This window comes from Pristiophorus japonicus, chromosome 9 (assembly GCF_044704955.1).
Source record: "Pristiophorus japonicus isolate sPriJap1 chromosome 9, sPriJap1.hap1, whole genome shotgun sequence".
NCBI classification, from domain to species: domain Eukaryota; kingdom Metazoa; phylum Chordata; class Chondrichthyes; family Pristiophoridae; genus Pristiophorus; species Pristiophorus japonicus.
In genome coordinates this window covers 8974216-8998763 of record NC_091985.1, presented here as the reverse complement: position 1 = coordinate 8998763, position 24548 = coordinate 8974216, and the positions used below count along the sequence as shown (strand labels likewise).

Genomic DNA, 24548 nt, shown 5'->3' with positions numbered 1-24548 from the left:
CGCCGCACTGTCGGAGGGGCAGTACTGAGGGAGCGCTGCACTGTCGGAGGGGCAGTACTGAGGGAGCGCTGCACTGTCGGAGGGGCAGTACTGAGGGAGCGCTGCACTGTCGGAGGGGCAGTACTGAGGGAGCGCTGCACTGTCGGAGGGGCAGTACTGAGGGAGCGCCGCACTGTCGGAGGGGCAGTACTGAGGGAGCGCTGCACTGTCGGAGGGGCAGTACTGAGGGAGCGCTGCACTGTCGGAGGGGCAGTACTGAGGGAGCGCCGCACTGTCGGAGGGGCAGTACTGAGGGAGCGCCGCACTGTCGGAGGGGCAGTACTGAGGGAGCGCTGCACTGTCGGAGGGGCAGTACTGAGGGAGCGCCGCACTGTCGGAGGGGCAGTACTGAGGGAGCGCCACACTGTCGGATGAGACGCTATACCGAGGCCTCCTCTGACCTCTCAAGCGGATGTAAACAATCCCACGGCCTCTATTTAAAGAGGAACAGGAGCGGGTCGGGGTGACAGGTCCCTGAAGAATGCTAAGTGAACCAGTTGGGTTTTTACAACATTGATCTTAATTTATTGAATTGAATTTCACAACATACCGAGGCAGATCTGGGTTACTAATCCAGTACCTTTTTTTTCTTGGATTTATTGACCATGAAACACATTGACCTCGTGATCATTCCTTTGTACCAGAACATTTTCCCTTTACCATTTATTAGCTTCAGAAAACAAAATCCAAGCTGGCGCCCATCAATATTAATCTATTGAACTTCAAAAACTGCTCAAAAAATACCATCCTTCAATTCCAATGACCAGTCTCGCCTCTCCCTCACCCGACTGCACTGGAATAAACAGCTGGGGGACACGGCCATGCGATTTATTTATCAATGGGCACGGTACAAAACACTGGGGTTAGAGATTCGTGATAGATGGGAATCATATATGTATTGATTCAAAGTGTAGCCATTGACCAACTAATCTTACCCATGGTTCTCTGTGGACATGAGAATGTTAGAGGCTGTTCGAATGTATGAAAAAGAAGTTTAGAAACATAGAAACATAGAAAATAGGTGCAGTAGCAGGCCATTCGGCCCCTCGAGTCTGCACCGCCATTCAATATGATCATGGCTGATCCTCTATCTCAACACCATATTCCCGCTTTCTCCCCATACCCCTTGATGCCTTTTGTTTCTAGAAATCTATCTATCGCCCTCTTAAATATATTCAGTGACTTGGCCTCCACAGCCTTCTGTGGTAGAGAATTCCACAGGTTCACCACCCTCTGGGTGAAAACATTTCTCCTCATCTCGGTCCTAAATTTCCTACCCCGTATCCCGAGACTGTGACCCCTTGTTCTACTTCCCAGCCCGGGGAAACTTCCTCCCCGCATCCAGTCTATCCAACCCAGTCAGAATTTTATACGTTTCAATGAGATCCCCTCTCATTCTTCTAAACTCTAGTGAATCATCATCATAGGCAGTCCCTCGGAATCGAGGAAGACTTGCTTCCACTCTAAAAGTGAGTTCTGAGGTGGCTGTACAGTCCAATACGAGAGCCACAGACTCTGTCACAGGTGGGACAGATAGTCTTTGAGGGAAGGGGTGGGTAGAACTGGTTTGCTGCACGCTCCTTCCGCTGCCTGCGCTTGATTTCTGCATGCTCTGGGTGTTGAGACTCGAGGTGCTCAGCGCCCTCCCGGGTGCACTTTCTCCACTTAGGGCGGTCTTTGGCCAGGGACTCCCAGGTGTCAGTGGGGATGTCGCACTTTATCAGGGAGGCTTTGAGGGTGTCCTTGTAGCGTTTCCGCTGCCCGCCTTTGGCTTGTTTGCTGTGAAGGAGCTCCGAGTAGAGCACTTGCTTTGGGAGTCTCGTGTCTGGCATGTAGACTATGTGACCTGCCCAGCGGAGCTGATCGAGTGTGGTCAGTGCTTCAATGCTGGGGATGTTGGCCTGGTCAAGGATGCTAATGTTGGTGTGCCTATCCTCCCAGGGGATTTGTAGGATCTTGCGGAGACATCGTTGGTGATATTTCTCCAGCAACTTGAGGTGTCTACTGTACATGATCCATGTCTCTGAGCCATATGGCGCTGGTGAATATAGGCCTAGTCGACCCAATCTCTCCTCATACGACAGTCCTGCCATCCCAGGAATCGGTCTGGAAACCTTCGCTGCACTCCCTCTATGGCAAGTATATCCTTTCTTCGGTAAGGAGACCAAAACTGCACACAATACTCCAGATGCGGTCTCACCAAGCCCCTGTATAACTGTAGTAAGAAATCCTTGCTCCTGTACTCAACTCCTCTTGCAATGAAGGCCAACATACCATTTCCCTTCCTAACTGCTTGCTGCACCTGCATGTTTGCTTTCAGTGACTGGTGTACAAGGACACCCAGGTCCCTCTGTACATCGACACTTCCCAAGCCATCACCATTTAAATAATATTTTGTTCTTATATTTTTACGTAGAAACATAGAAAATAGGTGCAGGAGTAGGCCATTCGGTCCTTCGAGCCGGCACCGCCATTCAATATGATCATGGCTGAACATGTAACTTCAGTACCCCATTCCTGCTTTCTCTCCATACCCCTTGATCCCTTTAGTCGTAAGGATCACATCTAACTCCCTTTTGAATATATCTAACGAACTGGCCTCAACAACTCTCTGTGGTAGAGAATTCCACAGGTTCAAAATTCTCTGAGTGAAGAAGTTTCTCCTCATCTCGGTCCTAAATGGCTTATCATAGAAACATAGAAACATAGAAAATAGGTGCAGGAGCAGGCCATTCAGCCCTTCTAGCCTGCACCGCCATTCAATGAGTTCATGGCTGAACATGAAACTTCAGTACCCCCTTCCTGCTTTCTCGCCATAACCCTTGATCCCCCGAGTAGTAAGGACTTCATCTAACTCCCTTTTGAATATATTTAGTGAATTGGCCTCAACTACTTTCTGTGGTAGAGAATTCCACAGGTTCACCACTCTCTGGGTGAAGAAGTTTCTCCTCATCTCGGTCCTAAATGGCTTACCCCTTATCCTCAGACTGTGACCCCTGGTTCTGGACCTCCCCAACATTGGGAACATTCTTTCTGCATCTAACCTGTCTAAACCCGTCAGAATTTTAAACGTTTCTATGAGGTCCCCTCTCATTCTTCTGAACTCCAGTGAATACAAGCCCAATTGATCCAATCTTTCTTGATAGGTCAGTCCCGCCATCCCGGGAATCAGTCTGGTGAACCTTCGCTGCACTCCCTCAATAGCAAGAATGTCCTTCCTCAAGTTAGGAGACCAAAACTGTACACAATACTCCAGGTGTGGCCTCACCAAGGCCCTGTACAACTGTAGCAACACCTCCCTGCCCCTGTATTCAAATCCCCTCGCTATGAAGGCCAACATGCCATTTGCTTTCTTAACCGCCTGCTGTACCTGCATGCCAACCTTCAATGACTGATGTACCATGACACCCAGGTCTCGTTGCACCTTCCCTTTTCCTAATCTGTCACCATTCAGATAATAGTCTGTCTCTCTGTTTTTACCACCAAAGTGGATAACCTCACATTTATCCACATTATACTTCATCTGCCATGCATTTGCCCACTCACCTAACCTATCCAAGTCACTCTGCAGCCTAATAGCATCCTCCTCGCAGCTCACACTGCCACCCAACTTAGTATCATCCGCAAATTTGGAGATACTGCATTTAATCCCCTCGTCTAAATCATTAATGTACAATGTAAACAGCTGGGGCCCCAGCACAGAACCTTGCGGCACTCCACTAGTCACTGCCTGCCATTCTGAAAAGTACCCGTTTACTCCTACTCTTTGCTTCCTGTCTGACAACCAGTTCTCAATCCACGTCAGCACACTACCCCCAATCCCATGTGCTTTAACTTTGCACATTAATCTCTTGTGTGGGACCTTGTCGAAAGCCTTCTGAAAGTCCAAATATACCACATCAACTGGTTCTCCTTTGTCCACTTTACTGGAAACATCCTCAAAAAATTCCAGAAGATTTGTCAAGCATGATTTCCCTTTCACAAATCCATGCTGACTTCGACCTATCATGTCACCATTTTCCAGATGCACTGCTATGACATCCTTAATAATTGATTCCATCATTTTACCCACTACTGAGGTCAGGCTGACCGGTCTATAATTCCCTGTTTTCTCTCTCCCTCCTTTTTTAAAAAGTGGGGTTACATTGGCTAGCCTCCACTCCATAGGAACTGATCCAGAGTCAATGGAATGTTGGAAAATGACTGTCAATGCATCCGCTATTTCCAAGGCCACCTCCTTAAGTACTCTAGGATGCAGGCCATCAGGCCCTGGGGATTTATCGGCCTTCAATCCCATCAATTTCCCCAGCACAATTTCCCGACTAATAAAGATTTCCCTCAGTTCCTCTTCCTTACTAGACCCTCTGACCCCTTTTATATCCGGAAGGTTGTTTGTATCCTCCTTAGTGAATACCGAACCAAAGTACTTGTTCAATTGATCCGCCATTTCTTTGTTCCCCGTTATGACTTCCCCTGATTCTGACTGCAGGGGACCTACGTTTGTCTTCACCAACCTTTTTCTCTTTACATACCTATAGAAACTTTTGCAATCCGCCTTAATGTTCCCTGCAAGCTTCTTCTCGTACTCCATTTTCCCTGTCCTAATCAAACCCTTTGTCCTCCTCTGCTGAGTTCTAAATTTCTCCCAGTCCCCAGGTTCGCTGCTATTTCTGGCCAATTTGTATGCCACTTCCTTGGCTTTAATACTATCCCTGATTTCCCTAGATAGCCACGGTTGAGCCACCTTCCCCTTTTTATTTTTACGCCAGACAGGAATGTACAATTGTTGTACTTCATCCATGCGGTCTCTAAATGTCTGCCATTGCCCATCCACAGTCAACCCCCTAAGTATCATTCGCCAATCTATCCTAGCCAATTCACGCCTCATACCTTCAAAGTTACCCTTCTTTAAGTTCTGGACCATGGTCTCTGAAATTACTGTTTCATTCTCCATCCTAATGCAGAATTCCACCATATTATGGTCACTCTTCCCCAAGGGGCCTCGCACAATGAGATTGCTAATTAATCCTCTCTCATTACACAACACCCAGTCTAAGATGGCCTCCCCCCTAGTTGGTTCCTCAACATATTGGTCTAGAAAACCATCCCTTATGCACTCCAGGAAATCCTCCTCCACCGTATTGCTTCCAGTTTGGCTAGCCCAATCTATGTGCATATTAAAGTCACCCATTATAACTGCTACACCTTTATTGCATGCACCCCTAATTTCCTGTTTGATGCCCTCCCCAACATCCCTACTACTGTTTGGAGGTCTGTACACAACTCCTACTAACGTTTTTTGCCCTTTGGTGTTCTGCAGCTCTACCCATATAGATTCCACATCATCCAAGCTAATGTCTTTCCTAACTATTGCATTAATCTCCTCTTTAACCAGCAATGCTACCCCACCTCCTTTTCCTTTTATTCTATCCTTCCTGAATGTTGAATACCCCTGAATGTTGAGTTCCCAGCCCTGATCATCCTGGAGCCACGTCTCCGTAATCCCAATCACATCATATTTGTTAACATCTATTTGCACAATTAATTCATCCACCTTATTGCGGATACTCCTTGCATTAAGACACAAAGCCTTCAGGCTTGTTTTATTAACACCCTTTGTCCTTTTAGAATTTTGCTGTACAGTGGCCCTTTTTGTTCTTTGCCTTGGGTTTCTCTGCCCTACACTTTTCCTCATCTCCTTTCTGTCTTTTGCTTTTGGCTCCTTTTTGTTTCCCTCTGTCTCCCTGCATTGGTTCCCATCCCCCTGCCATATTAGTTTAAATCCCTTATCCTTAGACTGTGACTCCTGATTCTGGACTACCCCAACATCGGGAACATTCTTCCTGCATCTAACCTGTCCAATCCCATCAGAATTTTATGTTTCTATGAGATCCTACCAAAGTGGATAACTTCACATTACACTGCATTTGCCATGTGTTTGCCCACTCACTCAACCTATCTAACTTGCCTTGCAGCGTCTATGCATCCTCCTCACAACTCACAATCCCACCTAATTTTGTGTCGTCAGAAAACTTGGAAATATTACATTTGGTTCCCTCATCCAAATCATTTATATATATTGTGAATATCTGGGGCCTAAGCACTGATCCCTGTGGTACCCCACTAGTCACTGCCCGCCACCCCGAAAAAGACCTGTTTATTCCTGCTCTCTGTTTCCTGTCATTTAACCAATTTTCAATCCATACCAATACATTACCCCCAATCCTATGTGCTTTAATTTTGCACACTAACCTCTTATGTGGGACCTTATCAAAGGCCTTCTGAAAATCCAAATACACTATATCCACTGGTTCTTCCTTATCTATTCTATCAGTTACATCCTCAAAAAATCCAGTAGGTTTGTCAAACATGATTTTCCTTTCATAAATCCATGTTGACTTTGTTTAATTCCGTTGATATTCGCTAAGTGTGCCTTTATCACATCGTTTATAATAGACTCTAGCATTTTCCCTACTACTGATATCAGGCTAACCGGACTGTAGTTCCCTGTTTTCTCTCTCCCTCCTTTCTTAAATAGTGGGGTTACATTTGCCACCCTCCAATCTGCAGGAACTGTTCCATAATCTATAGAATTTTGGAAGATGACAACTAATTTATCTACTTTTTCCATGGCTACCTCTTTTAATACTCTGGGATGCAGATCATCAGGCCCTGGGGATTTATTGGCCTTCATTCCCATTAGTTTCTCCAGCACTATTTTATTTACTAATAATCATTTCCTTTAATTTCTCTTGCTCACTAGACTCTTGGTTCCCTAGCATTTCTGGGATATTATTTGTCCTCTTCCGTGAAGACTGAACCAAAGTATTTATTCAATTGTTCTGCCATTTCATTGTTCCCCATTACAAATTCTCCCGGTTCTATCTGTAAAGGACCTACATTTGTCTTTAGTAATCTTTTTCTTTTTACGTACTTGTAGAAACTTTTGAAGTCGGTTTTTATGTTCCTTGCAAGTTTACTCTCACACTCTATTTTTCCCCTCTTAATCAATCTCTTGGTCCTTTTTTGCTAAATTCTAAACTGCTCCCAATCCTCAGGCTTGCTACTTTTTCTGGCAACTTTGTATAACTCCTCTTTGGAGCTAATACTATCCCTAATTTCTTTTGTTAGCCATGGTTGGGCCACTTTTCCTTTTGCGTTTTTAAGCCAGAAAGGAACGTATAACTGTTGCAATTCATACATTCGTTCCTTAAATATTAGCCATTACCTATCCACCGTCATGCCTTTTAATGAATCATCCCAATCTATCATAGCCAAGTCATTCCTCATACCTTCGTAGTTTTCTTTGTTTAGATTTAGGACCCTAGTTTCAGATTGGACTACTTCACTTTCCAGCTTAATAAAGAATTCAATCATGTTATGGTCACTCTTCCCTAAAGGACTCCGCACAACAAGACTGTTAATTCACCCCTTCTCATTACTAAGTTTTGACTAAGCTCAGATAACAAGCAGCCACGGGCTGCTGGTGAAGGTCAAATTGGTAAATAACATATTCCAATGAGGTTGAAAGAATGTATAAACTAGATAACACGGACAGAGTAAGATTGTTGGAAAATTACTGGAAGCAGGTGTGGCCAAGATGCTCCTTTGGTCTGAGTGACTGCTGCCGAGGTTTGCCTCCGGTCTCCCCTCTGTGCCAGTTTCCACTTGGGCTGGAGCGGGCGGGAGGGGAGTACTGCCGGGAAGTCGGCGGGAGTCATCGCCAGCAGGGGGAAGGACCGCTGCATGGAGGCAGGTCTAACCCCGACGGCAAGTATGAAGATCTGCAAACAAAGGCTAGTGAACACATTTTTAAAAACATTTTGTACGGCGACTTACCTGGATGGGGTCCCCTCGAGGTGTTTTTTTTTTCTTGTAATGATTTTTATTTTCAGCTCCTCCACCCTCCCTGGGCCCCGACTCCATCCTCGGCAGCATTTGGGTGACAAGAGCCTTTGCCGTCGAGATTGAGAGCTCCCGCCCGCTGCCGCCCAGATTGACGGCGTAAGCCATTGTATTGCCGCCGGGCGATACTGCCACCTCTTTTAGAGGGATCGTCCAGGCAAAGTACCGCCCGGTCTCTCGGCGGTCCTTTGGGCGGCATTTGGATGGGCCTTGGCCTTCACCAATATCTGGGTCTGAAGTGGGGCTTTCGAGCTCTGTTATAATTAAAGGGTTAAGAACGGTCTCTTAAGAGCTAAATAGGCTTTTGTAGTGGTCAGCTTTCTAAGTTGCTTAACAGGCAGAAGAGATAATGCCAAGAATAACATGTCAAAATGATTAACTGTTGCAAGCTGTGTAACCTGAGGGCAATTATAAATAGCCAAACTGTTGAACCACAGGAGGCCCAGAAAGGCAGTTAAACAGGGCAAGGGGTCAGAGGTAACACGTTGGAGAAACTCCATTTGGTATGAGACATAGGAGAATGATTGCGTTGCGCAAAAGTGAATTAGTCAAGTAGCAATTGTGCACGCAGGCTTTGAGCCAATTAAACGGCATAGCGGGGCCGTGCACGAGGCTGACATGCATCACTAAGTGTATAAAAGATTGGAACTTTGTATCATCGGAGAAGCCTGGCCTATGACAAACCAGCAGGCAGGCTCCCCATCGATGCGACATAAAGACTACTTGAATCTTCAAACCCAGACCTGGTATTGAGTGTTTATTTTAAATACTCCACTACGGGGTCCATTATGTGGCCCCTGGCCAAGCGAACCTTTGATAAGAAATGGGTTAAAACATCGATACTCAAAGAATAACTTCACACAGAGAATACTGCGAGGTCAACAAACAGAGTGAAGACGACTCCACCTGTGTCCGAGAGGGTCCAGAGACCAAGGGCTGCGAAGCACTCGTCGAACGATCACCTGTTGTTAAGTATACTACCGCTGTAAGCTTAATAAATCATGATCTGTTGCTCAAACACACTGGCTGCTGCCTGTTGGTGTCTTGCAGCGGGGAAATTTTGGCGGTGGGCCTACCTGATGAGTTTGGTCCCAATTTGTTGCCGTAGCTCCATCCGCTCCTCGTCCGATTTGCGGGGCAGGATGTTCTTCTCCTCCAGCTCCTGTTTCGTTGGGCGGTTGCGGAGTTTAATGGCGAGTGTGTCTCTCCGTCGTATTTTATTGGCAAGTGCACCTGTGGAGGAAGTCGCAAACTCGCTGTTACCGAGCATCGCTGCTTGTGGGAGGGGTGTGGGGGCGGGGGGGGGGGAGAGATATCTGAACACAGAGAACGGTTACAGTACATTAGCTGTGTTTAAACGAAGTGTTACGATCGCCTGGATGGGTCGGAGAGGAATTTTCCCACATTTTTTTTCCCCAATTGGCCTGGGTCTTTATCTGTTTTTTTTTTGCCTTTCCCAGGAGATCACGTGGCTCCGGTCGGAATGGTGTGTCGAATGTTTCAGTGTAAGGGGTGTCGCAGTTGTGTGGGAGGTGGACTGGTTGGGCTGGGTGCTCTTTACCTTTCCGCCATTGTTCATTGTTCGTAGGTTTATATGTAACCTTCAGGGCTGCTGACCGAGGGCCGTGCGGTTCTTTGTCGGCCGACGCGGACACGATGGGCCGAAATGGCCTCCTTCCACGCTGTAAATTTCTATGTTTCTATCTTTCAAATGATGAAAGGGATTTGACAGGGTCAATACAGAGAAACTATTTCCTCCAGTGGGGAGGGAGTCCAGAACAAGGGGAAATAACCTTAAAATTAGGGCCAGGCCGTTCAGGAGTGAAATCAGGATATATTATTCACAAAGGGATAGTTGTGGAAATCTACAACGCTCATCCCCCAAGGGGCTGTGGATGTTGGGGGTCAATTGGAGCTTTCAAGACTGAGATCAAAGATATATTGGCCTTGGAGGGACAGAGCAATAAATGCTGGTCTTGCCAGCGATGCCCACTTCCCGGGAACAAATAAACAAATGACTCTATTTAAATAGACTCTGAGTAAATAGACCCTGCATGCTGTGAATCCTCTTGGAAGTCCCACGTCTCTCCAGCTCATTGGCTAACACAGCGGTGTCAATCTTCACTCCTTTTATTTTAGGCTACTCAGCACCGAGCTTACGCCCTCATCTCGCCGTAGGCAATTAGGCTCATACAGCAGTGCCTGGTCTCCAGTCGTCTCGGACCCCCTTGCCATTGGACCAAGACCTTGCTCAGCTAAGCCCGTGTGGTAGCTGGTGTGCAATGGCCACCCCACGTTAAACGGACTCACGCACAGGCATCTTCCACCCTTCAATATGAAGTTCGGGTCCTGGAATGTCAGGACACTCATGATTTGATTGAATGATATTTTAGGATCCTTCAACCCATTCCTGAGTGTAATGTATGTACCGGTGAGTATGCTCACTGGTTTGTAGAGCTGTTGAGTTGGGAGTGGCTTAGCCAGTCACGTGATGTTCACAAGACTCAATAAAACCCCAGCCAGTTGGTTGCGGGGGATCCACGATGAGGCAGGTGGTTGTGAGCCTGTGCATGAACTGGTAATGTGTAGTGCGATTGTTAAAGCTTTTGCTAATAAACCAACTAGTCCTTAATAGCAACGTGTGGCTATGAATTCTTAAGCAAAGAACCCATGAAGCAAATACATTACAGAGGAGGTGCAGCACAGAAAGATTTTTGTTGGGTAAGGTTATCAAGGGATATGGAGCAAAGGTGGGTCGATGGAGCTGAGGTAGATCAGCCTTGATCTGATTCAATAGCGGAGCAGGCTCGAGGGGCTGAATGATCTCCTATTCCTATGCCCATTATTTGGCACAGTTAATGTTACATTTCGATCTAAGTCAGAGAGATCTCAATGGTAGCTCATATGCAAGCTGAACTAAACTATAGGTATTTAAGATTGGGGTTAAGACACATTATTGGAGCAACAGAAAAAGCACTTTAATTTGGATCTAACTGACCCGAGAGTATTTCATGGGTCAGTGCAGAGAGAGCTTTACTCTCTCGGCACTTTATATTTGGCATGCCATATTTGTGTCATATTTGACCCTGAAATGAGCTTCTGGCCACATATCTACAGCATAACTAAAACTGCCTATTTCCACCTCCGTAACATCGCCCGTCTCCACCCGTGCCTCAGCTCATCTGCTGCTGAAACGCTCATCCATGCCTTCGTTATCTCTAGACTTGACTATTCCAACGCACTCCTGGCTGGCCTCCCACATTCTACCTAGAGCTAGAGGCAAACTAGAAGTCAACAAAACTCGGCTGCCTGTGTTCTAATTCGCACCAAGTCCCGCTTACCCATCACCCCTGTGCTCGCTGACCTACATTGGCTCCCGGTTAAGCAACGCCTCGATTTCAAAATTCTCATCCTTGTTTACAAATCCCTCCATGGTCTCGTCCCTCCCTATCTCTGTAATCTCCTCCAGCCCCACAACCCCCTCGAGATGTCTGTGCTCCTCTAATTCTGCCCTCTTGAGCATCCCTGATTATAATCGCTCCACCATTGGTGGCCGTGCCTTCTGTTGCCTGGGCCCCAAGCTCAGGAACTCCCTCCCTAAACCTCTCCGCCTCTCTACCTCTCTTTACTCCTTTAAGATGCTCCTTAAAAACTACCTCTTTGACTAAGCTTTTGGTCACTTGCTACAATTTCTTCTTATCTAGCTCAGTGTCAAATTAATTTTTTTGTCTTATAACACTCCTGTGAAGTACCTTGGGATGTTTCACTATGTTAAAGGCGCTATATAAATAAAAGTTGTTGTTGTTGCCTTACCTGGGACAGTGCAGGGGGAGCTTTATTCTACACTTAACTCATGACATTGCAGAAATAGACACAAAATCTGCAAAGGGATATAGCCAGACTAATTGAATGGGAAAAAAATTTGGCAGATGGAGTATAATGTGGGAAAATGTGGGGTAATCCATTTTGGTAGTACAAATAAAAAAGCAAATTATTATTTAAATGGCGAGAGATTACAAAATGCTGCAGTACATAGGGATCTGAGCGTCTTTGTACATGAAACACAAAAAGTTAGTATGCAGGTACAGTAAGTAATTAGGAAGTCAAATAGAATGTTGGCCTTTATTGCAAGGGGGATTGCAAGGAGTTAGATGTAGTCCTTACTACTCGGGGGATCAAGGGGTATGGCGAGAAAGCAGGAATGGGGTACTGAAGTTGCATGTTCAGCCATGAACTTATTGAATGGTGGTGCAGGCTTGAAGGGCCAAATGGCCTACTCCTGCACCTATTTTCTATGTTTCTATGAAACTGTATAAAAGCAGAGAAGTCCTACTACAGGGTATTGGTGAGGCCACGCCTGGAGTACTGCGTACAGTTTTGGTCTCCGTATTTAAGGAAGAATATATTTGCATTGGAGGCTGTTCAGAGAAGGTTCACTAGGTTGATTCCTGAGATGAAGAAAGGTTGAGCAGGTTGGGCCTACACTCATTGGAGTTTAGAAGATTGAGAGGTGATCTTATTGAAACTGTATAAGATTATGAGGGGGCTCGATAAGGTAGATACAGAGAGGATATTTCCCCTCGTGGGGGAATCTAGAACTAGGGAGCATAGTTTCAGAATAAGGGATTTCCCATTTAAGACGGAGATGAGGAGGAATTTCTTCTCTCAGAGGGTTCGTGAATCTGTGGAATTCTCTGCCCCAGAGAGCTGTGGAGGCTGGGTCATTGAATATATTTAAGGTGGAGATAGACAAATATTTGAAAGATAAGGGCGTCAAGAGTCATGGGGAGCGGGCAGGGAAGTGGAGCTGAGTCCATGATCAGATCAGCCATGATTATATTAAATGGCGGAGCAGGCTCGAGGGGCCAGGTGGCCTACTCCTGCTCCTATTTCCTGTGTTCTTATGTTCTTCACAAAGATTGAATGGAGAAGAAGTGTTGCATACTACAGCATGCACAGCTGCCAGTAAGACCACTTCGGAAAGAGCTGTGTTACATAGTGTCGTGGTTCTCTCACTGGACTAGTTATCCAGAAGCCTGGACTCATAATCCAGAGTTCAGATCCCACCATGGACAGTTTGAGAATGCAAATTCAGTTGAAATAAAAAGCCGGTATCAGTAAAAGTGACCATGAAGCTGTCGGATTGACGCTAAAAACCCAACCGCTTCACTCTCGCCCTTGCAGGAAGGAGATCTGCCGTTCTTACCCGATATGTGACTCCTGTCCCACGCCAACTGCCTCCTAACCGCCCTCAGTCAGGGAGACTAGGGATGGGCAATAAATGCCAGCCTTGCCAGTGATGCCCACGTCCCGAGAATGAAACAAAGCCCGTGGAGGTGGTTTACCAACCTGACCGCTCATTGTCGTTAATCCCACCCAGGGGCATCAGTTCTCCTTCTCCTGAGCAGGAGCAGGAGACACTGTGCCAGGGTGTTAGGCCGTCTTGATTTGTCGCTGGCAGGATTCATTACCCATCCCAGGTTTCCCCGTGGCTATTAAGGGTCAAGCATGTAGAGTGAGACTGGAGTCACATGCAAGATTGGTAGATTCCCTTCCCTGAAGGACAGTAGTGAAAATAGGAGCAGTAGTAGGCCATTCGGCCCTTCGAGTCTGCACCGCCATTCAATATGATCATGGCTGATCCTCTATCTTAACACCATATTCCCCATACCCTTTGATGCCTTTTGTTTCTAGAAATCTATCTATCTCCCTCTTAAATATAATCAGTGACTTGGTCTCCACAGCCTTCTGTGGTAGAGAATTCCACAGGTTCACCACCCTCTGAGTGAAAAAATTTCTCTTCATCTCGGTCCTAAATTTCCTACCCCGTATCCTGAGACCGTGACCCCTTGTTCTAGACTTCTCAGCCAGGGGAAACATCCTCCCCGCATCCAGTCTATCCAACCCAGTCAGAATTTTATACGTTTCAATGAGATCCCCTCTCATTCTTCTAAACTCTAGTCAATACAGGCCTAGTCGACCCAATCTCTCCTCATATGACAGTCCTGCCATCCCAGAAATCAGTCTGGTGAACCTTCGCTGCACTCCCTCTATGGCAAGTGTATCCTTGCTTCGGTAAGGAGGCCAAAAGTGCACACAATACTCCAGGTGTGGTCTCACCAAGGCTCTGTATAACTGTAGTTGGTGGTTTTAGGGCAATCCAGCAGCTCTCATGGTCACTGTGTTTCGGGTGTGGACTTGGAGATTGCCGGATTCACTGAATTCTATGTCACCACTTGCAACGGTTGGGATTTGAACTGGTAAGCTGTGCGATACTGGCCCCCGGTGCTAGAACCATGGGACTGCCGTACTGGGAGCTGCTGTCCATAGCCAACTGGTAGTGAGGGCTGGGGCAGGGCGGGACTGGGGTGCTCAACAGAGGACAGATAGTTTCTCCACAAGGTAATACTTGAAATAAGTGCCTTTCTGGTTGGTCCATTGGCACAGGGCTAAAACAGGAGCACAGGAGGTGCTGGAAGAGCCAGTTATGGAGCAGGGACCAAAAACTCTCAACCAAGCCAAACAAAGGGTCATTTCAAATTTGCCAACTGACTTAAAATTCCCTTCCAGATTTAGGGGCCCAAGTGCGGAAATCACTACAGTCAAGTGGGCGGGTGCATAAAATTTAAAAGCTAATGGAACGTTGGCCTTTATCTCGAGGGTGGGAATATAGGGCCCAAGTTTCGGCCTCAGTTGCTCCTGATTTTTTGGAGCAACTTGTGTAGAACGGAGTATCTTAGAAATTCAAATTCTCGGCATTTAGTTTGCTCCAGTTCTAGTCAGTTAGAACAGTTTCACTTTGGAACAGAATTTTTTTTTCAAAAGGGGGCGTGTCCGGCCAGTTACGCCTGTTTTCAAAGTTTCGTCAGTGAAAACTTACTCCAAACTAACTTAGAATGGAGTAAGTGAAAATTTTTGTACGCTCAAAAAAACCTTGTCTACACTTTAGAAAATCAGGCGTAGGTTACAAATCAAGCGTAGGGAATGGGGGGGGGGTTAAAGGGGAGAGGAGGAGAAGGGGAAAGGGGGAGGAGAGGAGAAGGGGAAAGGGGGGGGAAAGAAGGTGGGAGGGGAGGCTGAACGGGCCCAAGACTTCGGGCAGGGCCCGTCCCCAGCACCAGATTTACAGGTAGGTGGCGTTGTGTCGGGTCCGGGGTCGGGAGCACGGGGCCAGTCCGGGGAGGGTGGGGGGTGGGGAGGAGGGAGGTCGGTTCGGGTCGAGTCCGGGTGGGGGCGGGGGTGGGGGGTGTCGGGAGCGCGGGTCGAGGGTCGGGGGGGTGGTGGGAGGAAGGTCGGTTCGGTTCGGGTTGGGGGGGGGGGGGGGGAGCGCGGGTCTGGTCCAGTCCGGTCCGGAGACGGGAAGCGGGAGTCGAGTCGGGTCGGGAGGAAGCAGGAGCTGGGCATGGGAGGAGCCTTATGCACGCAGCCCCAGTGAGGCCATTCGGCCAGGGCTAGGGGCTGCGTGCTTCGGGCCCCTCCCACACAGTTTTGGGCGCCTGGAGCTACTGCACATGCGCGCCCACTGTAGCGCGCATGTGCAGAGGTCCCGGCACTGTTTTCAGTGCAGGGACCTAGCTCCGCCCCCCACAACTCGTGCTGCACCACGCCGAGGGCCAGAGGACCAGCAGGGAGCCGGAGAATCTGGAAGTTTTTTTTAGGCGCACTTTGTGGTGCGAAAAACGGGCCCATAAAGCGGAGAAAGTTATGCTACAGTTATATAAAACTCTGGTCACACCCCATCTGGAGTAACTGTTCAGTCCTGGGCACCGCATCTCAGAGAGGATATACTGGGCTTGGAGTTAGAGCAGTGCAGATTCACCAGAATGATACCCAGGGCTAAAAGGGTTAAATTGTGAAGACAGGTTGCACAGACTAGGCTTGTATTCCCCAGAGTGTAGAAGATAAAGGGGTGATCTGATTCAGGTGTTTAAGATGATGAAAGGAGTTGATGGGGTAGATAGAGAGAAACTGTTTCCTCTGGTGTCCAGAACAAGGGGCATCACCTTAAAATTAGAGCCAGGCCGTTCAGGGGTGATGTGAGGAAGCACTGCTTCACACAAAGGGTCGTGGGAATCTGGAACTCCCTCCCCTCAAAAGCTGTCGAGGTTGAAATTTGCAATAGAAAATTTCAAAACTGAGTGATAGTTTTTTGTAAGGCAATGGGAAATTAGCGATATGGAACCATTGAGTTGAGATACAGATCAGCCATGATCTAATTGAATGGCGGAACAGGCTCGAGGGGCCCCGACCTGGACGCCCGTTTTTCGCGCCACAAAGTGCGCCTAAAAAAAACTTCCAGATTCTCCGGCTCCCTGCTGGTCCTCTGGCCCTCGGCGCGGCACGAGCTGTGGGGAGGCGGAGCTAGGTCCCTGCGCTGAAAATAGTGCCGGGACCTCTGCACATGCGCACTACAGTGGGCGCGCATGTGCAGTAGCTCCAGGCGCCCAAAACTGTGTGGGAAGGGCCCGAAGTACGCAGCCCCTAGCCCTGGCCGAATGGCCTCACTGGGGCTGCGTGAATAAGGCTCCTCCCATGCCCAGCTCCTGCTTCCTCCCGACCCGACTCGACTCCCGCTTCCCGTCTCCGGACCGGACTGGACCCGACCCGCGCTCCCCCCCCTGCCGCCCCGACCCGAACCGAACCGACCTTCCTCCCACCACCCCCCTGACCCTTGACCCGCGCTCCCGACCCCCCCCCCTGCCCCCACCCGGACCCGACCCAACCTGACCTCCCTCCCCCCCGCCCCCGACACAAACCGACCCGAACCGACCTCCCTCCTCCCCACCGCCCCCCCACCCCCGGACTGTTCCACCCACTGTGCAAGGTGTTATCGATAGCGTGACGCTCGGAGGAGTCCTTACTGTTCAAGCATTCGTCGTCTTCTTCATCATCGTCATCAGAGTCGTTTCTGTACTGCAGTGAGCTGTCGGAGTCGGAGTCGCTCCCGGGAGTCTCGGGATAGGCCACGCTGGGAATGACAATGACCGGCGAGGATTTGTCCATCTGCACTCGGCTCTTCTTGGTAAAGTGGCTCACCCCGATCACCACCTTCACACTGCTGTCAACGTCATCACAGGGGCTGCTTGGAATGAAGGAGGAGAGAGGCGGTTAGCACAGGCGCAGATAAAGCAAGGCCCGCTCTGGGGGCCCAGCGCTCAACAAGGCCTTGAGGTGGTATTGAGCGGGTGGCCAGCATCGAACACGGCACAAAAGAACACGGCGCACAACTCTCACCACATCCCAAATAACAATTCCCCCTGGTCCCAGGCTGCACGCTAGGATTGTCCCAACCCTCCAGGAGTCCCCAGGAATTGCAGATTCAGCTCCAGGACACTGCTGTGAGCAAAGACCCAGGAGACAAAATATCATCGGGGCATTGCAAAAAAACAACAGGTGGATCTTTGGCTTGTCGCCGCCTCTGTTTGCGCCCCCTGGGGCGGCAATGGTGGCGGAGAGCATTTAACGGGCGGACGGCCAGCTTCCGGAGCCCCGCCAGGACATTCGGTATCGGGGTATGCGGGGGGGGGGGGGGGGGGGAGGCGGGGAACATTACCGCCCAGGAGAGGCGATACGATGTGCAACGCCCCCCCTGGTTGCGACACCGGCTCGAGATCTGAACCTCGCTCGATCCGCTGCGCCCCGCAGCGCCCCCTAGTGGGAGCGCCCGGGAAAGCGGTGAGGGACGGAATGTCTACCTGCCGGAGGTGTGAGTGTTTATTACCTTTTAGTTTTGTGGTTCATGCGGATGTGGCGCGAGGGAAGTGTTGGGAATGTTTTCGGTAGGTTCTTTCCAGATTTTTTTTTCTCCCCCAGGGAGGCCTCTCTCGGGGCGCTCCGAGGCCGGCCGCTTAGCTCGGGATTTGCCCGTGCTCAGCCGGCCTAGCCCCCTGAGAGAGGTGTGGAACGCCTCCCTTAGCGCCCCGCCCCACACTCAGGGCCCAGTTGCTGAATTTTGTGGCCGGAGACACAAACCATTTCCCGGCGCAAAATTAACGTCCTGCCCGGGGTAATGCTGCAACGGAGGCACGACCAAATTTCTACCCCTATGAGTTAAAAAAAAATTCTTTGAACAGTTTAATTTATTAGTTACAAAACTTCCTCATTTTTTTTTAATGTATTCGTTGACGGGATGTGGGCGTTTCTGCCCAGAATCCCGAATTGCCCTCGAGAAGGTGGTGGTGAGCCACCATTTCAGGGGGAAGTTCAGGGTCAACCACGTTGCTGTGGGTCTGGAGTCACATATAGGCCCAGACCGGGTAAGGGCAGCAGGTTTCCTTCCCTGAAGGATGTTAGTGAACCAGATGGGATCTTACGACAATCCGGTAGTTTCATGTTGACAAGCTGTTTTTCCAGATTTATTTAATTAAATGAATATAAATTCCCCAGCTGCCGTGGTGGAGGATTTAAACTCACGTCTGTGGATCATTAGTCCAGGCCTCTGAATTACTAGTCCTGTGACAAAACCACCATGTCGGGGAAACAGCTGTTTTACTGGGTCTGGCGGTTAGGACCCAGGAGGACGATGTGATGGAACCTCCAGGCCCACGTCCAACCTCAATTGATAAATCTAAACCCCAGGATCCAAAACTGGGCCAAACCATTTGTCGGGCCTCCAAGGCGGCCGCCTTGAGGGGCCTGAGGTCCGCTTAAGGAATCGGGCTGCCTCCGGGGAGCCTGCGGCCTGCTCCACTCAGGTGCTCGGGATGTGGGTGTGGCCCGGCCAGCAGACGCCACCGCAAGGGCGAACAACATCTTTACTGACGTTTCTGCGATTGCAGGAAAGGCAGGAGTGGTCCTCCTGGCCCAACAGTACGTTCCACAGCCACTGCAGGCTGCCATCACCGCCACCGCCCCCACCCCCCTCCCCGCCCCCACATAACCCCACCTCGCTTCATACTCAGCTCACTCCTATCCCCTTCGTATCCCACTCCCCCCACTGCCCCCCCACCTCGCTCTGAACCCCACTCCCCCCACTGCCCCCCCACCTCGCTCTGAACCCCACTCCCCGCACTGTTACCCCACCTCGCTCCATACTCCACTCCCCCCACTGTCCCCTCACCTCGCTCTGTACCCCACTCCCCCCACTGCCCCCCACCTCGCTCCGTACCCCACTCCCCCCCCACCTCGCTTCATACTCCACTCCCCGCACTGTTACCCCACCTCGCTCCATACTCCACTCCCCGCACTGTTACCCCACCTCGCTCTGTACCCCACTCCCCGCACTGTTACCCCACCTCGCTCCATACTCCACTCCCCCCTCACCTCGCTCTGTACCCCACTCCCCCCACTGCCCCCCACCTCGCTCCGTACCCCACTCCCCCCACACCTCGCTTCATACTCCACTCCCCCCTCACCTCGCTCTGTACCCCACTCCCCCCACTGCCCCCCACCTCGCTCCGTACCCCACTCCCCCCACACCTCGCTTCATACTCCACTCCCCGCACAGTTACCCCACCTCGCTCCATACTCCACTCCCCCCTCACCTCGCTCCGTACCCCACTCCCCCCACACCTCGCTTCATACTCCACTCCCCGCACTGTTACCCCACCTCGCTCCATACTCCACTCCCCCCTCACCTCGCTCTGTACCCCACTCCCCCCACTGCCCCCCACCTCGCTCCGTACCCCACTCCCCCCACACCTCGCTTCATACTCCACTCCCCGCACAGTTACCCCACCTCGCTCTGTACCCCACTCCCCCCACTGCCCCCCCACCTCGCTCCGTACCCCACTCCCCCCACACCTCGCTTCATACTCCACTCCCCGCACAGTTACCCCACCTCGCTCCATACTCCACTCCCCCCTCACCTCGCTCTGTACTCCACTCCCCCCACTGCCCCCCCACCTCGCTCTGTACTCCACTCCCCCCACTGCCCCCCCACCTCGCTCTGTACTCCAGTCCCCCCACTGCCCCCCCACCTCGCTTCATACTCAGCTCACTCCTACCCCCTTCGTACCCCACTCCCCCCACTGCCCCCCCACCTCGCTTCATACTCAGCTCACTCCTACCCCCTTCATACTCCACTCCCCCCACTGCCCCCCACCTCGCTTCATACTCCACTCCCCCCACTGCCCCCCCACCTCGCTCTGTACTCCACTCCCCCCACTGCCCCCCACCTCGCTTCATACTCCACTCCCCGCACTGTTACCCCACCTCGCTCTGTACTCCACTCCCCCCACTGCCCCCCCACCTCGCTTCATACTCCACTCCCCGCACTGTTACCCCACCTCGCTCTGTACTCCACTCCCCCCACTGCCCCCCACCTCACTCCGTACCCCACTCCCCGCACTGTTACCCCACCTCGCTACGTACCCCACTCCCCCGACTGCCCCCCCACCTCGCTTCATACTCCACTCCCCGCACTGTTACCCCACCTCGCTCCATACTCCACTCCCCCGACTGCCCCCTCACCTCGCTCTGTACTCCACTCCCCCCACTGCCCCCCACCTCGCTCCGTACCCCACTCCCCCCACCTCGCTTCATACTCCACTCCCCGCACTGTTACCCCACCTCGCTCCATACTCCACTCCCCCCACTGCCCCCCACCTCACTCCGTACCCCACTCCCCGCACTGTTACCCCACCTCGCTCCGTACCCCACTCCCCCCACTGCCCCCCCACCTCGCTCCGTACCCCACTCCCCCCACACCTCGCTTCATACTCCACTCCCCGCACTGTTACCCCACCTCGCTCTGTACTCCACTCCCCCCATTGTCCCCCCACCTCGCTCTGTACCCCACTCCCCCCACTGCCCCCCACCTCGCTCCGTACCCCACTCCCCCCACACCTCGCTTCATTTCCACTCTCCGCACTGTTACCCCACCTCGCTCTGTACCCTACTCCCCCCACTGCCCCCCACCTCGCTCCGTACCCCACTCCCCCCACACCTCGCTTCATACTCCACTCCCCGCACTGTTACCCCAACTCGCTCTGTACCCCACTCCCCGCACTGCCCCCCACCTCGCTTCATCCCCAACTCCCCCCCACTGGCCCCACCACCTCGCTTCATACTCCACCCCCCCCCTCACTGCCCCCCCACATCGCTTCATACTCCATCTCCCCCCCCACTGCCCCCCCCACCTCGCTTCGTACCCCACTCCCCCTACTGCCCCCCCACCTCGCTTCATACCCCACTGCCCCCCCACCTCGCTTCGCACTCCGCTCCCCCACTTTGTACTCCCCCGCCCCCACCCCACGACTTACCTGAGGGCTGCTGCCAGCCTGAACTCGAACACCGCCCTGGAGAGCGGCCTGTGGAGGCGAGGCAGGCACTCATTGCTCAACCTGACTATTTTGTTGTGGCTCGAGGACCAATTTCTCGGGATTCCCGGGCACGGAGATTGTTCCCTGTGCCCATGTGGACAGAGGGAGGCCATTCGGCCTACTGCAGCTGTGCCGGCTCTTTGAAAGAGAGCTGTCCAATTAGTCCCACTGCCCCCTGCTCTTTTCCTGAGGCCCGGCAATTTTTTTTTCTATTGAAGTAGTTATCCAACGTCTCCTTCATTACCACTTGGGGTTAAGGGGCGAATCGGCAGAATTTGCGTCCTCAAGGCGGGAAAGAGGAAAAAATCTCACCAGTGTGAAGGTCTAAGAGGTGATAAAGATCTCTGTGGCTGAGACAGACGGGTCAACTCACAATCACCCTGGACCTGTCCTCCCAAATCACTCAGAAAAACAACACAGTAAGTAAGTGCTGGCTGGTAACATGAAAAAGCACTTTCTGGGTCCTGAGCCCCAATTATCAGTTTTTGCAAAGTATCTCCACAAAGAAATGCCCGGTGACAGTGAACATGAAAACATGGCTGGCCATTGCACAGTACTTTAATGAGACATAGAAACATAGAAAATAGGTGCAGGAGTAGGCCATTCGGCCCTTCGAGCCTGCACCACCATTCAATAAGATCATGGCTGATCATTCACCTCAGTACCCCTTTCCTGCTTTCTCTCCATACCCCTTGATCCCTTTAGCCGTAAGGGCCATACCTAACTCTTGAATATATCCAATGAACTGGCATCAACAACTCTCTGCAGTAGGGAGTTCCACAGGTATCTCCTCATCTCAGTCCTAAATGGCCTACCCCTTATCCAAAGACTGTGTCCCCTGGTTTTGGACTTCCCCAACATCGGGAACATTCTACCCGCATCTAACCTGTCCAGTCCCATCAGAATCTTATATGTTTCTATGAGATCCCCTCTTATTCTTCTAAACTCCAATGTATAAAGGCCCAGTTGATCCAGTCTCTCCTCATATGTCAGTCCTGCCATCCTGGGAATCAGTCTGGTGAACCTTCGCTGCACTCCATCAATAGCAAGAACGTCCTTCCTCAGATTGGGAGACCAAAACTGAACACAATATTCCAGATGAGGCCTCACTAAAGCCCTGTACAACTGCAGTAAGACTTCCCTGCTCCTATACATAAATCCCCTAGCTATAAAGGCCAACATACCATTTGCCTTCTTCACCGCCTGCTGTACCTGCATGCCCACTTTCAGTGACTGATGTACCATGACACCCAGGTCTCGTTGCACCTCCCCTTTTCCTAATCTGCCGCCATTCAGATAATATTCTGCCGTCGTGTCTTTGCCCCCAAAATGGATAACCTCACATTTATCCACATTATACTGCATCTGCCATGCATTTGCCCACTCACCTAACCTGTCCAAGTCACCCTGCAGCCTCTTAGCATCCTCCTCACAGCTCACACCGCCACCCAGTTTAGTGTCATCCGCAAACTTGGAGATATTACACTCAATTCCTTCATCTAAATCGTTAATGTAGATTGTAAATAGCTGGGGTCCCAGCACTGAGTCCTGCGGCACTCCACTAGTCACTGCCTGCCATTCTGAAAAGGACCCGTTTATCCCGACTCTCTGCTTCCTGTCTGCCAACTAGTTCTCTATCCACGTCAGTACATTACCCCCAATACCATGCGCTTTGATTTTGCACAACAATCTCTTGTGTGGGACCTTGTCAAAAGCCTTTTGAAAGTCCAAATACACCACATCCACTGGCTCTCCCTTATCCACTCTATCAGTTACATCCTCAAAAAATTCCAGAAGATTGGTCAAGCATGATTTCCCACAGTGCAAGTTTGCGCAGACACACTGTTGTAAACTCGTTTTATTTCTCTCACAACAGCGTTTTCACCCTGAGATTTCGGTCAACTTTACGCTCGGACTGAGGCCCTTTAACTTCAGGGTGAGCTTCCGTGGTAAAGGATTTAATCAGCAGAATACCTACTCCTTTCTCAGAGATGGTTGAACACTAAGTCGGCTCTACTGAAGCAATTCATCGAAAAATCAACAAGCTATCTTGAGCCAATATTGATTTTTTTTGTTCTGTAATCGTGCAGCAGGTTAATTTGCTGATACGGTTCCTAATATGAGTGGGTTTTGCTCACTGTAGGTGGTTCTTCCCTGCTGCCTTTACCCTGCCTGGGCCTTCACACACTGCTCCTTGTCCTTGGATGGGAATGCAGGCGCCTCTTGATTCTGCAGCCACGGTGAGAACACTTGCATAGACTGAGTGACAGTCGTCCCCGGGGAATGGCTCTGCCCAGTTTCCCGAGTGGGGGAGCCCACCATCCTTCCACTGTGACAAGGCGGAGAAGGGCCTGAGGTACGCTGGGGAAACTGAGCTCCCGGGCCAACATTGTTCACTGTGTGGGGCCTCATAATGGCAGTCAAACACGGTTGCATGGGAGCCTGCATTGGCAGTCACAGCTGCATGGGAGCCTGCATTGGCAGTCACATCTGCATGGGAGCCTGCATTGGCAGTCACAGCTGCATGGGAGTCTGCATTGGCAGTCACAGCTGCATGGGGGCCCGCATGGGCAGTCACAGCTGCATGGGAGCTTGCATTGGCAGTCACGGCTGCATGGAAGCTTGCATTGGCAGTCACAGTTGCATGGGAGCCTGCATTGGCAGTCACAGCTGCATGGGGGCCCGCATGGGCAGTCACCGCTGCATGGGAGCTTGCATTGGCAGTCACAGCTGCATGGGAGCCTGCATTGGCAGACACGGCTGCATGGGAGCCTGCACTGTCAGTCACATCTGCATGGGAGCCTGCACTGTCAGTCACGGCTGCATGGGAGCCTGCATTGGCAGTCACGGCTGCATGGGAGCCTGCATTGGCAGTCACAGCTGCATGGCACCCTGCATTGGCAGTCAGTCACAGCTGCATGCAGGTCAAACATGGCCGCATGGGAGCCCTCATTGGCAGTCACAGCTGCATGAGACCATGCATTGGCAGTCAGTCACAGCTGCATGGGAGCCTTGGCTGGCAGTCAGTCACAGCTGCATGGGATCCTTAGCTGGCAGTCAAACACAACTACACAGACTGACTCTGTGCCACCTAATATTCCAGTTGCTTTAGGAAGCAAATTATCATTTAGGGTTCCTTGACAATTAGAATTAGAATTGTCTATTGGAATGTCCTGAAGGGGGTGCTGTTTCTAATTTATTAATTCTTCAACATATATCAGCTTCTTTCATTGAAAACGGCAGAACCCTTTTTCGATATTTACTGCGCCTCGTGTGGATTTCTACATTTGTGGAGAATCCGGAAAAGTTGGCATATCTAAATTGAAAAAGAACAATGGCTAA

General features: G+C 50.7%; 1 protein-coding gene and 1 long non-coding RNA gene across 5 annotated transcripts in view; one reads left to right on the top strand and one right to left on the bottom strand.

Annotated features, from left to right (window-relative positions):
- LOC139272931 (phosphatase and actin regulator 2-like) overlaps positions 1-24548 on the bottom strand; it is a 187955-nt gene that overhangs the window by 29311 nt on the left and 134096 nt on the right. For 3 of the 4 annotated variants that reach the window (XM_070889060.1, XM_070889057.1, XM_070889059.1), the window contains 2 exons: positions 16806-17026; positions 9021-9177 (listed from right to left, as the gene is read on the bottom strand). In XM_070889060.1, the coding sequence (XP_070745161.1) occupies positions 9021-9177; positions 16806-17026 (378 nt within the window). The remainder of the gene's footprint in view (positions 1-9020; positions 9178-16805; positions 17027-24548) is intronic. The other variant, XM_070889058.1, reaches the window with a different exon arrangement.
- Positions 1-24548, top strand: part of LOC139272932 (uncharacterized) — a 111563-nt gene that overhangs the window by 51307 nt on the left and 35708 nt on the right. The gene's annotated exons all lie outside the window — the stretch shown is intronic.